Source organism: Alternaria incomplexa, assembly GCF_024043165.1.
Source record: "Alternaria incomplexa strain BMP 0042 chromosome Unknown scaffold_5, whole genome shotgun sequence".
Classification (NCBI taxonomy): Eukaryota; Fungi; Ascomycota; class Dothideomycetes; order Pleosporales; family Pleosporaceae; genus Alternaria; species Alternaria incomplexa.
This window is the reverse complement of record NW_026249854.1, coordinates 352,150-364,851: the sequence shown is the minus strand read 5'-3', so window position 1 is coordinate 364,851 and position 12,702 is coordinate 352,150. Positions and strand designations below refer to the sequence as shown.

Genomic DNA, 12,702 nt, shown 5'->3' with positions numbered 1-12,702 from the left:
AAGATGTACCTTCTACATGTGGTAAGCACCGACTGGGGCCGCAGCGGCCTGGGTACGCCGTGGCCAAAATTTTGTGAGCTTTATAGATGTCTGGTTCCCAGCGTTGTTGAACTCGTAGTATCCCTTTACATCAATCAAACTTCGATCTTTACAGTCAAGGCAAGATGAAGGGTACCTTTTCCAAAGCCGGCACTGCGGCTCTACTGGCCACAACGGCAAATGCACAACTCTATCCCGACCAGAGCCCGTTAAACCACACCTGCCAGCTACAAGAACCACTTCTGTCGTGCCCATCGCAAGATCCCTCCAAGGTCGACTCCTGCTGCGTCGAGACATTCGGTGGACTCGTTCTGAGCACTCAATTCTGGAACACATACACCGGCCGCGAGTCTGAAGGCCAGCTTCTCCCCACCGACACATGGACTCTCCACGGCCTCTGGCCCGACTTCTGTAACGGTAGCTACACACAGTACTGTGATCTGAGCCGCCAATACGACCCCATCCCGGGACCGAATACTACAAACGGCCTACCAAACGGCACATTTGTCCCACCCTACAATGGGTCCAACATCGGCACCTTCCTCGAGCCCTTTGGCCGCTACGACCTCTTGGAGTACATGAACACCTACTGGATCGCGTGGCAACAAGACAACCCCGGCTTCTGGGGCCACGAGTTCTCCAAGCACGCCACCTGCTTCTCTACCTTCAACGTCCCTTGCTACGGCCCGCAGTACCGCGAGCACGAAGATGTTGTCGACTTCTTCGAGACGGCTGTCAAGTACTACAAGAGGTTCCCTACCTTCGATTGGCTGGCCGCTGAGGGCATCACGCCTTCCAACTCAACCACGTACTCGTACTCCGATCTCGTGGATGTTCTGTACGAGCAGCACGGCGGTATTCCTTTCTTGGGTTGCTCGGGACCCAGGTACAATGCTACTGATGCTGGCAAGAACACGACGGACAGAGGCTACACTATCTTGAGCGAGGTTTGGTACTACGAACACGTAAGCATCCATTGAGTGTGCACATGATGATTCGATGAATGCTAACATGTTACTAGGTCTACGGTCGCCCTCAGGAAGGCAATGCCATCCCCGTCAATGCTTCTGCTACCTACCTCACCAATTGCGCTACTTCCGAGGGCGCAATTCACTACCCGGAGAGGACCAATGGGTCGGAGAAGGCTCCCACTGTCCCGTTTTAGGAAGACATAGTCGGTTTTGGAATGTATTGTAATGATCAAAATCAATCACTTCGTGAACGTAGGCGAAGTCACTCTTGACACCCACCTTATTCAAGGAGAAAACTAAACACCCTAGAGCCTACATTAATATATCAAGATATGGAGTGTGTAACCCAACATTAATGTAGAGCCTACATTAACATAGCAAGATGCAAAGTGTGTAGCCTAACGTTAACTTAGAGCCTATATTAACATAAAAAAGATGCAAAGTATGTGACCTAACGCTAACGTAGGCTATAGAGTGTCTTGTTTTGTTCCGTGAATGAGATGCATCCGCCGTTTTGCTTCGAGTGCCGCCCTTGCAGCACGTTACGCCTAGACGCATACCTCTTCAAAGTCTTACTTTGAGTTGAAACATTCATGCAGGGTCACGGACATTCAAGTGAATCAATACAGAAATATGAAATCCCTTCATATCAACTAACACTATTGATAGTCTACCAAGTACTAATACAAAACAAAGGCTTTACTTATTCTTTACCCTCACATAACGATGCACCCCTGTCTTCGGATCGAATCTGCTCTCCTAGTTGAATTTACGCGGTTTTCCAGCTGCCTCATCTTCCGGACTGGTGTGTGAGGCAGCTCTGGTGCCGCGCTCTTCCTGCATGTTCATATCCTGAGTCTGGTCCTCGGGATCTACACCACCTTCCTCAGGCGTCTGACGCTCGTCGTCTGCGTGATCTTCCCCTGTATCCATGTCGACGTCTGTTTCCTGCACCCGTGGACTTTGTGTCTCGGAGATTCGGTTCCGCTCAACCTGCTCTCTCTTGATCTGGACTGCCGCCTTTGTTGCGGGGGCGTGGTTCTGCGACCGTGGGTGGACGGTATGATCGGTGTTTTCTTCAAAGACTTGACGAGTGTAGTCTTGTTGTTTCCGTGCTGCGTCGACACCAGCGGGAAACATCTTGCCCATTATCGCATTGTGCTTATCGCTGGCGCTTGGGTCCGCTGCGTAGCCGCTTGGACTCGGCGTGTCCGGTGCATTGGCTGAGGCCGCATATTGATGGTTGGTGGGTGTGAAGCCAGTGGGTGAGTGGCTTGCTTCGCCTTCGTTGCGTGAATGCACCTTGCGGAGGTTAGCCGCTGAGGATTGTGAGCGCATGTCTGGACGGCCGTCTTTGCGAATCAAGACTCCATCTGCATTCCTAATGGGCTTGGTGCGCGTCTTTTTTGCCGATCCAAACATGTCACCCGGCGATCCGAAGCTCATAGCAGCTGTCACACCTTGTAGACCTAGACTGCTAGCACGGTCGCTGGTAGGGTAACCGCCACGACCACCCCCACCGCCACTGCCTCGCCGCGCAATACCCCCTCGTCCTGGTTGCGGAACGTGTTGGTAGTATCCGGACGGACTGATCTGAGAATCGGGAACACCTTGCCAATCAGGCCTTTCCCAATCAGGGGTTCCGAGTGTACCGTGGGCTGGCATACTCTTCCTGACTCTGCCACCCCGACTTCCGGGACCTCCGCCACGACGCCCACGCGGTCGATGCTCAATCATACGCTGCGACTCGGGTTGCCAGCTGGCGTCTGAAGGGCCATCTTGTGTGGCGTAAGGGGCGTAGGAAGACTGTTGCGATTGCGACCCGAGAACAGATTCAGGTACAGTTTGTTGGGACGGTATCGTAGGCGTCTGAAAGCGATGGTCTGTCATGGGAGTTTGTTGCGAAGCCGTGTAACCTGAAGGACCAGCATCAACAAGCCTCTGCCTCTTGGGCGAACCGGGTGCTTGAGTGTTGGCCTCCTGTGGATTCTCAACGCCGTTCTGATGTGTTCGTTTCACTCCCGCGTTGATGGTAGCCCATCCGCCAGCCTGACTTCCAGTGGGACCGGCGCTTGTGGGATTCGGCGCGCTCATAGGTGTCGCCGTAGTGGAGGGAGCGACGAACGACAATTGTTGTGGCTGGCCATTGGTTACTGGTTGGGGTGCTCTGGTGCTCGGCGTCATCGTTGGTGTACTCTGATGCGAGTGAGGTGGGCGTGCCATCGATGCTTGCGGTGCCTGATACGTATATGGCGGTGCTTGCGAGGGCTCAGGTCCGGCGCGCTCTTCGAGTCGATAAATTTTACCCTTCATGATCTCGATAGTAGTACTGAGAAGATCTACATCGCTCGCCTTGTGCGACAAAACATTCATCTGCTGCGCCATTTGCTCTAATGCTGCATTCTGAGCCGCGAAAGATGGAGCGGCATGGGGCGTAGCCGAAACTCCTGATTGCCTCTCCATCCTCATCGTATATAACTCACGATTGATGTTTTGCATGGCAAGGTGCATGCCTTGCATCTCACTTTGTAATCTTTCGGCCAGCGCCTCCACCTTTTTGATATGCTCGTTTTGCTGAAGAAACTTGGCATGGTATTGTAGACGCAGTGCCTCTTCTGTCTGGTCCATCTTCTCCTGTTGAAGCCTAATGTCGCGGGTGTGCGCAGCTAAGGCGCCACTGTTGTGGGACATTTGCGTCTGTATACGCGCCATAGCGTCTATGCTAACGTCTTCTGGCGAACGAGGATAGTGATGGCCATTGGTCTGAGGGACCATTGTTGGCACTTCAGGTGGACCGCTCATTGACTCAATGCCAGGCCCTTGGTGAGACTGAGGAGGTTCTTGACGGTAGGAAGAATTTGACTGCGGTGCAGTGCTCAGCGCGTCTTGAGCAAAAGCGTGTGGGGAGTTCCGTATCGAAGACTGCTTCGATGACGGTGCTGGTAACGACGGTATGTTGTTTCCGACAGGATGCAACGACTGCTGCTGCGGTTGTAAATTACGGTCTTGGGATGGCTCGTACCGCCCGCGAGTGTGATCTGGGTGATCTACAGATGGCGCACGTGAGTCAATCTCCATAGCTTCAGCCGAGGACGCTTTTGGTGTTGCTCTCGACGAGGGAGGACTTGGGGTGTCTTCGTTCGCTAGCAGGTCTTGTGAGGCATCCACTTCAGGTTCGACTACAATGGTATGGTTTGGTGCTGTCTCGCATTGCAGTTCTATGCGACCCAGCTTGAAGAAATCTCGACCACTGTCACAGGTCAACCATCATGCAAGGACTTGAAGGGCCATTGGAGAAGTTACTTACCGAAAGGATCCCTTTCCTGCAGGTGCGGTGACAACAGTGAATCCGATAGCTGTCTTTACGCAAGCCGGATCTGGGCACGATAAAGGCTGAATGGTACTGGTGTTGAGTTAGTCCCAAGATCGCTGTGCGAACAAAATGATAGCAATAAGGAATGCGGGACGTAAAATGCGGGCGTACACGTCTAATAGATGTTAATCTATAATGTGGAAAGATTTCGTGCAGGCTAGCGTCGGTGCGTCTAGAGGAAGAAACTTAAAATACCATGTAACCATCGGCAGCCGGGATACGCCAACTCGTGTGTTGGGGTTTGTTGATAGCCAGCCAAGGCTACAAGAGGGAAAGGTGCGACAAACAATTGTAAAGGGAGAAGGAACCAATGCCATGTCTGGGTTCAGCTTACCATCCTGCTAATTCGGTGCCTTTTGACGCCGCTTTTAGTTTGCCCATGGGCTGTAAGGTAGAACTGTAAGAGCCGAGCATGGCGGGAACGAAGTAGCTGCCGGTGACCTTGTACCAGGAGTTGTAGAAATCTCCAATGCACTTCTGACAATTCTTGCAGTATGCTTTAGTTGCACGGTTGGTGGGCGGGGAAGGTGGAGAGGCCTCATCAGCACTCTCCACAACCTCTGGTGGTGATGGCTGAAGTTCATGTGTATTCATGTCTGACTTCACCTCGCCAATTCCGGATCGCCTGGAGCCCGCCATTGATGCAGCCCATTGACACAACAGTGCCTAGGCGATAGCTGCAAGTGAGCGGAGAGGCTGCACGAAAAGTGCTAGATAGCAACAAATCAAAGTTGGATGAAAGAGGGTGGGCCTAAGCAAGCTGAACTACCGGTCTCGGGTACGCGACGACGCGTCTCAGTCCAGGATAGCGTTTCAGCAAGCGCAGTGAGATTGGAAGCGAAGAGGAAAAAATGGTAGGCCCCAACAAGAATAGGCGGTTGCGGCGGAGACTGGAAGGAACCCTGAAAGACGAGAGCTAATTCAGAGGAGGGAAAGGGCAAGTGAAATAATTAGCAGGAGTTATTCCATGATTAGCCATGCATGAGTCCGAGTGGGGTTAGCGCGCCTCGCTATCAATTTAGATGCGCTCTATTGCGAAAAAGCCCTGAAGCCGTCTCGTGTCGCAAGCGCAACACGCTAGCTGTTCCATCTCGCGCAACAGCCAGATCTCTTCAGCTGTAATTTCGTCCGTCTATCGAATGCGAGCAGTTCCCTACCGTCCGATGTACGCATGTGTCGACGTGCACAGGTATGAACTCGTGTCACAGCATCCCAACACCTGATCGGTAGTCACTATCGTTATGGGGCAGTTTACTCATCCCGGGACCAAGCGCCGGCTATCTTTATTACCATCAAATTGCGACGATTACAGGTTGCCAAGTTTGATCCGCGACATGGGCCAATTAGCATAACATGTCGATGCAGGATGATAGCTATATGTCCGAATTTACATTTGCAGCTATATCTGGGCCAGACTACTCGTTTCTGGCTTTTATCCATGCCATTTTCCATGTCGTCGTCAGCAGCATTGTCCCAACTGGTACCCGCCTCCCATCATGACGGAATGATCGCCGCTGAGGGCACTGCTGTACCGTGGCAGCGATCTCACACAGGCAAAGATGGGATTATGGTTTTACAGAGTTGAATTTGCGCAATCTTCGCCCACTGTGAGGCGGCGAAAAGCTTTGCGCTAATTTAACTCCAAGTAAGGGGAAAGTGGACAGGGATGTTGATTGATGTCATGCAGTACTTGTGCCCTTGGCACGATAGTTATTCGCGTTTAATCCTTTCTACCGATAATTGCAAAACACAACGCATGTTCTAGAAAGCATTCAGCCTCTCAGCCTATGCATCCCGATTATCCGTTCATACGCCACGGCCGAGACTGTCTGTCAAGCGATATGCGCTTGGACACCTCGTACTACGACACGTTGCGTTGCACGTAGTACGCGCGAGGTACGAATACTCGTACTTTACTTGACAACAATAAAGCCAACGCCGTTGCGAGCCTCTTGACAGGCTTTCGAAAGAGCCTGCACCTCCGTATCCGTCCATTTGACACTGAGGTTGTCCCAATTCTTGGTAGCGTATTCACGGCGATACTGCTGTTGCATTGCTTGCAAGCGACGGATTTCTCGAGGGTCGCCTGTCCCACTGTACACAATGAAGGCCGTGCAGCGTGGCAAAGCGTCGTATATCTGCCCGATACGTTCAATGGTCTTGGAGACGGCATCGCCGAGCTCAGGACCGTGAACCTCAACATCTGTGTCCTCGCCATCCTTCAGAAGACCCAGTCGTTGCAAGGCATTCTGTCGAATGAGCTCGACGTCGGCCGTCTTGGCGTCGTCCCACCAGCCTCTTGCAAGCTCCAACTCGCGCAAACGTCCCCAGACAAAGTCGATCTTGTCAGTAGTGCCACCCTTGCCTTCGGCTTGGCCCTTGACTGTACGCTCAATAGCTTCTACTACTTCCTCATCGGTCTTGCAGCCTATGGAAACTCGAGCTTGGCCACCATGACCTCTGTTCGGGTCGCCCCAGTCGATGACAGCTCCGGCACGATGCACGTCGTTTGATTTTGGTCGTACAGAACGATCCATTCTCTTGAAAATAGACTCCGCGTTTGTGTCGCCCGATCCCCAGCGCGGGCCCTTTTCACACTTTTGTTTGACCAGATCGAGACATGTCCGAGCATCTTCCACACTGTCGTGACCTGCTGAGCCCTTTTGCACTTCGCGCTTGAGGTATTTCTGCGCAAGCCACTTCAACGACTGCTTGTATGGCGGCCCACGGGGGTGCGGGTAGAGGATACCAGTGTCGATGATGAAGGGGTGGGTCAGCTTGAGTGCGTTGAGATCAGAGTTTAGCGAGTGTCCCACAAGTATTGTACGCGGTGTGATGAGTTCCAATAGCTCCTTCTGTATGTCCGCTAGAGTGGTCGTGACATCCTGGAGCATGGCCGCTGTAATACCAGACCACTGGGTCAGGTAATCCTTAATGGCGACATCTGGCTTGACAAGCTTGTCGAGGGCCGTAGTGCCGTCCCAGTTCAATAGACTGATGCGAGTGAGTACAAGCTGGTCATTCTCAGCTTTGCACATCTCACAGTCGACGGATATAATGTGTCTTCCAGCAGTCAGACTGCCTTGTTCAATCTCCATCTCGGGTACTTCTGCATCTTCCAAGGCAGCGACATTGGTGTCGACCCATCCATCATCAGCAGTCTGATGAGCTAGCTTCCTTCTCTCGTTATTGGCCTCCTTGGATTCCGATGTGGTGAACATTGCTGGATGTAGCACGTATTCGTTCTCTTGCTGTTCCATTAGACTGGCAATGTATTCGGTAATGCGTGTGCGCTTGTTTTCCCAATTCTTTGAATTCTGTGGCAAGGGGCCTTTGTGGTTCCCTGTCTTCTTCATCTGCTTCTCTTCTTGCGTTTTGGGTATTTGTGAAGTTAGCATGGTATGGATGGGCGAATGCACCCTCATGTATTGGTTGTTGCGATGTTCGCCTATAGCCTTGATGGGCCAGACATGCTCAAAGATATCAGCGAGAGGTTTCAGCGATACAGGCAGTTTTTCGGCCTTGAGACTAGCCGGATAAAAGTCATCACGCGAAATGTTTAACCGCTTGGGCTTTGCTGCCTGTGCATCCTTTACAGCCTTTGCAGCCGTGAGGGCAGCATCAGTCTGCGCGTCTGTTGTCTCTGCTCCAACAGAAGGGTTCGACTGAGGCGCGGCGTCTAGAGCAACATCGCCGTTGAACATGCCCAGGTCCAATCCCGGAACCATAAGCATGACGACCTGTTGGATATTGGCACGACTGCGTACAGAAACCCACTGCGGCGCATTACCGTCAGCAAGCAAGTACAGCACCAGTGACTGAAGGTCTGTGATCTTCACGTGCGAGTTCAGACGGGCATGATGTGAATGCTCAATGGCTGGGTAGCTCCTCTGCAGCTTGCGCTCTTTCCTGCGCTCCTCTCTGGTCATGTTCTCGCTTGACTGCTCAGAGCCAGCTTTGTATGTGACGAATGGGTTGTCGGTGGAGGAAAGGCGATTTCCTAGTTGGGCGTCCTTGCCCGCGAATGGGTTGTCGGGAGTTGCATCTTGCTGCGGCGGTGGCGATCGTGCCTTGCGCTTGCCCTGCCCATCTGTGTCGCGCGAATGGCCAGGATTGCGAGCTGGCGAAGGCGAGTTTGAGGCGCGGCGCCCGTTGTGCTCAGAGTGCGATCCGCGTTCCTTCCGTCTTCTTTTGGAGCCGCTGACTACTGTCCAGCCCTCTTCGTCTCCGTTAGTCGTGGTGGTTGCCGCATTGTCGGATTGCGCTTCGCCGCGCATGTGCGCCAGTGTCGCACCGAGTCCCATATCGGCAGGAGGTGGCTCGTCGCGAGCGCCGCGCTTTCGTTTCGCCATATCAGAGCTCATGCGACCCGCGTGAGTCGATTTGATGGGCGCGAGGTGTTGTTGTGGAGAAGCTCAAGAAAATGTTCGGGGTTCCGGCGCATGGGTACGCGCTAGCGATGGCCCACAGGAATCCACTACTCTTGTCATAAGTCTGTATTCACGTCACTTCACAACGCGCAATAAATTCGTTATACTACAATGAGAACCGCGTTGCAACCTCGAAGAGCCAAGTCTTCCTGGTCTTCGTCGTCTTTGTGGTCTTCGCTGCACAGTTCACTATATACATACCCGCCGACGTCATATCGTCACAGCTGCGCTCATACATGAACCAAGTGAAAGCATCACGAGGAGAAGCATTCAGAGCCATTCTACAATGTGAGGCTACTTAAGAGTCTATCATGGAGGGAACATCGCAAGAAGCAAGAGATGGTCAGTCCTGGAAATACAGCTAGACTGAAACCGGAAACTCAGCAGTGGAGTATATGTCGAATTTCTTGAGCAATATACGAATCACGGAGAGGGTGAACGGTGAAGTGAATCCAAGAGTGGATATCCGAGTGATGAAAGTGATGCGATCTCATGCCGGCTCCGCGCATACTATGATACTCCTTCTTTCAACTGCACAAGACCTCTTCCTTAGACTCTACCTCACCGTCGAACCTCTGTCTACATCTGCATCTATTTCAGCGCGATCCTACAGCAAGAATGCTGACCAAAGACCAGTTCGTTCAGGGTCTAGAGCCACTCAGATGTGGTATCTGTCTGGACGACTACAGTACCGAGTAAGTAACGTTGGATGACCCTTGTTATCACAACACACTGACTTGGATACCCTCTGTCAGGCACGTCCCTGTACAACTTCCGTGTGGTCACATCTTCGGAGACCACTGCATCGTCAAGCAAGTCGAGGCTGAAATGCCCAACAACAATCGATGTCCACTATGCCGCCAAGAGCTTTTCCACCAGGAAGATACACATGCATACATCAGCGACGACTCGGAATGGGGCGATGCCGATGACGAAAACGAGGAGGAAGAATGGGAGTTTGATGAAGAGAGGTATCAGGAGACCCTTGCTGGGCTTCTTCATGACAGTGAGCCAGGTATGGCACACTTCGCCTACTCAGAGCTCAACATGCTTACGGACTCAGAAGGACGAACACATGATCTAGCGCCCAGTGCACTCCACGCTGAGACCATCGCCACGACAATGAGGGAGCGCCTCAATCGCCAGCGGGATATCAGAGAGCATGCCGCGCGGAGGCGAGATGGGGGCAGGGCAACCGTGCCGAAGCTACCCGGATGCACCCGCACGTACAATCAGATTGAAGCGTCTGATGTAGAAACGGATGCAGACTGGTCCGGGTCTGAGTATGAGCCAGAGGGGGACAACGACCCAGCTGATGAACGTGAGGAGTAATTTGACGTCGATGTAGATACCACGGTACAGTTTTGTATGGCACTCGACTTGAGCCAGAGGACATGTAGTAGCCAAGATAACCTTTTGCGAGGCAGTTGCTGGGTTCCAAGAGAAATGTAGCCTCCACACTCTCCTATTGCAAGTGTTAAGCTAGGTTCCGAAAATGATGTAGCCTCCACGGCCCCCTTTGTGATATCATGCAGAACGATCACCAGCCCTGTTGATAACATCTGCCGAATCTGCTATCTTTGTGGATATGAAGACCAACAGGTGGACATGGGCGTAGAATTTAGCCGGCAGGTTGTGTAACATTGCATCGACGCAGGTCAGCACCTACATGGTAAGCTTCTTCGCATTTCTATTTGTACATACGCTCATCTACAGTCATTGTCATAATTCGTCGGTCTGTATCGTTATCCTTTCTATAGTTTTCCTCTCCTGCTATCGACCGCTTCCCTGAGCTTCTTGATAACGTCTCCAGGGTCCGAAGCGCCGAAAACAGCACTGCCAGCAACGATGACATTAGCGCCAGCATCAGCAGCTTGGTCAATGGTCTTCTCGCTTAGACCTCCGTCGACCTCGATCTGTAGCTCTGGGTACTTTTGTCGAAGCGCGGTGACTTTGGGAAGCTCGGACGCCATGAATGACTGGCCACCGAAGCCGGGCTCTACAGTCATGATCAATATCATCTGTGGATGTTAGCATGAAATCTCTACCGAACGTGACGTGGCCTAACACGGGCCTTGGGTTGAGGTTATTGATCCTGCGGGAGCAGCCAGCGGCGTGGGCGGGTAGGTACCGATGTCAACTTTGGGGATAACTGAATTGACAGGTGGCCAATGGATGGACAGTCGGTTGGGCAGCATGCGGCGGGCTTCTCGAAAGAACGCACAGGTCAAGACTGATTGACAGTGGGCTTACGCAGGCTGGTAAGCCTAAGCGCCAGCGCGTGCCGCCCACGCCCCAACAGGGTCAGCCCTACCCAGCCTCGCTTTGACCGACCACTTCTGAGGCCTCTCTAACCACCATATAGCGCGTGCGGCCCTTTCGTGATATCGATTGTGATGATGGAAAGCATGGCGGTGCAGGGGTGATGAACTCACATCCGGAACCTCGTCCTTATTTGGGTTCTCCAGTATCTCCCACAGCACATCGACTGGTGTGCTCGGCTTGATTGCGATACCAGCCTGCATACCCTCGCCATGTATGAACTTGACCAGCTCTTTTGGAGATGTCTTCTGGTCCGACTTCCCACTAGGTGAGTCTGCCGCGGTTGACGAGACGGCGGCTTCGTAGTGGAAGCAGTACAGGTCGCAGCCAGCCTTCTTGAAGTCGCGCACCCATCGCTTGGGCTCGGCGATCATCATGTGACAGTCGAATGTTCCCTTGCCGTGTGCGGTGGTCGGTCGGTCGACGTGTGAGCGGATCTTGGTGACAACGGGCGCGCCAAAGGTCATGTTGGGCACGAAGTGGCCGTCCATGATGTCGACCTGCACGTGTCAGTCGCGTGCCCTCCAGCCCGAAACTCAGCATCGCGTACATGGAGCCAGTCGGCGCCCTGGGAGATTGTGTCTGAACAGGCCTTGCCCAGCGCTCCGAAGTCTGCCGACAGAATCGACGGCGCGATGATGGCAGGCGGTGACATGGCGGGCGGTTCTAGTGCGGTTTCGGTGTGTATAGGTGATCTAGAGAAGCGCCAATGGGAGGTATGGGGAGATTGTGGAAATTGCTAGTGTGACGGAGCTCACGATAGCTTTTTGGTGTTGACGGCATCAGCGTCACGCCTGCCCCTCCATCCATGCCCCGCTGCACGCCTTGGCACGCCTCACCTCTGTTCTTGTTCATGCAGACCATGCAGACCGCGCAGCTCACCACCTCACGTTTCGAATCAACTATGTTTGCTGAACGGGGCCGTCAATGCTCTAAATCGACTGAAACCTTTTCTATTGTTATATCTTGGTGATCGGCAACCGCGTGGCTGGTCGCGTGTTTGTACTGCCGAGATGGCTGCGACGGGTCTCGGCACCTGGTCTTTCCCTCTCACATGGCACGGGATGGCTACATGACAGCCTTGAGGACAGCCACAACCACCGCCTCGCGTCCAACTCGAGGCCGTGAGACAATATCCAGCCCCGCAGCAAGAATCGATTTCGACGAGGCACTATTGGGCGAGTATGCTGTCCAACGCCGCTGCGTCTCGTCATTGGACAAGCGTGCAGAACGCGAGCGCTGCAAATAGCACAGCCCGGCGCTTACAACCAAACACCCAACCACGCCGTGCAGCGCAACGCTCCTCTAGCCCAAAGTTTCTAGCGCATGGTATTGACCTTGCTCTCCATAAACTTACTCTGGCCAATCATGCCGCCTTCACCCTCTTTACCATGTCGTGGCCGACCTTGAGCCGCTACTGCCTCTCCACCCAGACTCGGCCCTCTATGCGAGTGGACGGCCAACTGGCAGTGTAGCTCGGACGAATGCCACAGTAACACTAGCCCACAGTCACTCGACGAGTAGGCGTCTACGCGCGATATATCCTCTGACCATCGCGCCCGCGCCG

The 12,702-nt window shown here is 53.2% G+C and overlaps 5 protein-coding genes across 5 annotated transcripts; 2 read left to right on the top strand and 3 right to left on the bottom strand.

Annotated features, from left to right (window-relative positions):
- Positions 1 to 164: 164 nt before the first annotated feature.
- Positions 165 to 1,204, top strand: J4E90_004040 (uncharacterized protein; the record flags this gene model as incomplete). Its single annotated transcript, XM_051433606.1, has 2 exons — positions 165 to 1,004; positions 1,061 to 1,204. The coding sequence occupies 2 exons, from the start codon at positions 165 to 167 to the stop codon at positions 1,202 to 1,204; spliced, it is 984 nt and encodes a 327-aa protein (XP_051292124.1).
- Positions 1,205 to 1,769: 565 nt separating this feature from the next.
- Positions 1,770 to 3,785, bottom strand: J4E90_004039 (uncharacterized protein; the record flags this gene model as incomplete). Its single annotated transcript, XM_051433605.1, has 1 exon — positions 1,770 to 3,785. The coding sequence occupies one exon, from the start codon at positions 3,783 to 3,785 to the stop codon at positions 1,770 to 1,772; it is 2,016 nt and encodes a 671-aa protein (XP_051292123.1).
- A 2,511-nt stretch (positions 3,786 to 6,296) lies between these two features.
- Positions 6,297 to 8,747, bottom strand: J4E90_004038 (uncharacterized protein; the record flags this gene model as incomplete). The annotated part of the gene is made up of 1 exon (XM_051433604.1): positions 6,297 to 8,747. One exon carries the CDS (start codon positions 8,745 to 8,747, stop codon positions 6,297 to 6,299), a length of 2,451 nt encoding a protein of 816 aa, XP_051292122.1.
- A 684-nt stretch (positions 8,748 to 9,431) lies between these two features.
- J4E90_004037 (uncharacterized protein) lies at positions 9,432 to 10,145 on the top strand (the record flags this gene model as incomplete). Its single annotated transcript, XM_051433603.1, has 2 exons — positions 9,432 to 9,508; positions 9,569 to 10,145. 2 exons carry the CDS (start codon positions 9,432 to 9,434, stop codon positions 10,143 to 10,145), a joined length of 654 nt encoding a protein of 217 aa, XP_051292121.1.
- A 422-nt stretch (positions 10,146 to 10,567) lies between these two features.
- Positions 10,568 to 11,790, bottom strand: J4E90_004036 (uncharacterized protein; the record flags this gene model as incomplete). Its single annotated transcript, XM_051433602.1, has 3 exons — positions 10,568 to 10,834; positions 11,249 to 11,635; positions 11,686 to 11,790. The coding sequence occupies 3 exons, from the start codon at positions 11,788 to 11,790 to the stop codon at positions 10,568 to 10,570; spliced, it is 759 nt and encodes a 252-aa protein (XP_051292120.1).
- Positions 11,791 to 12,702: the final 912 nt, after the last annotated feature.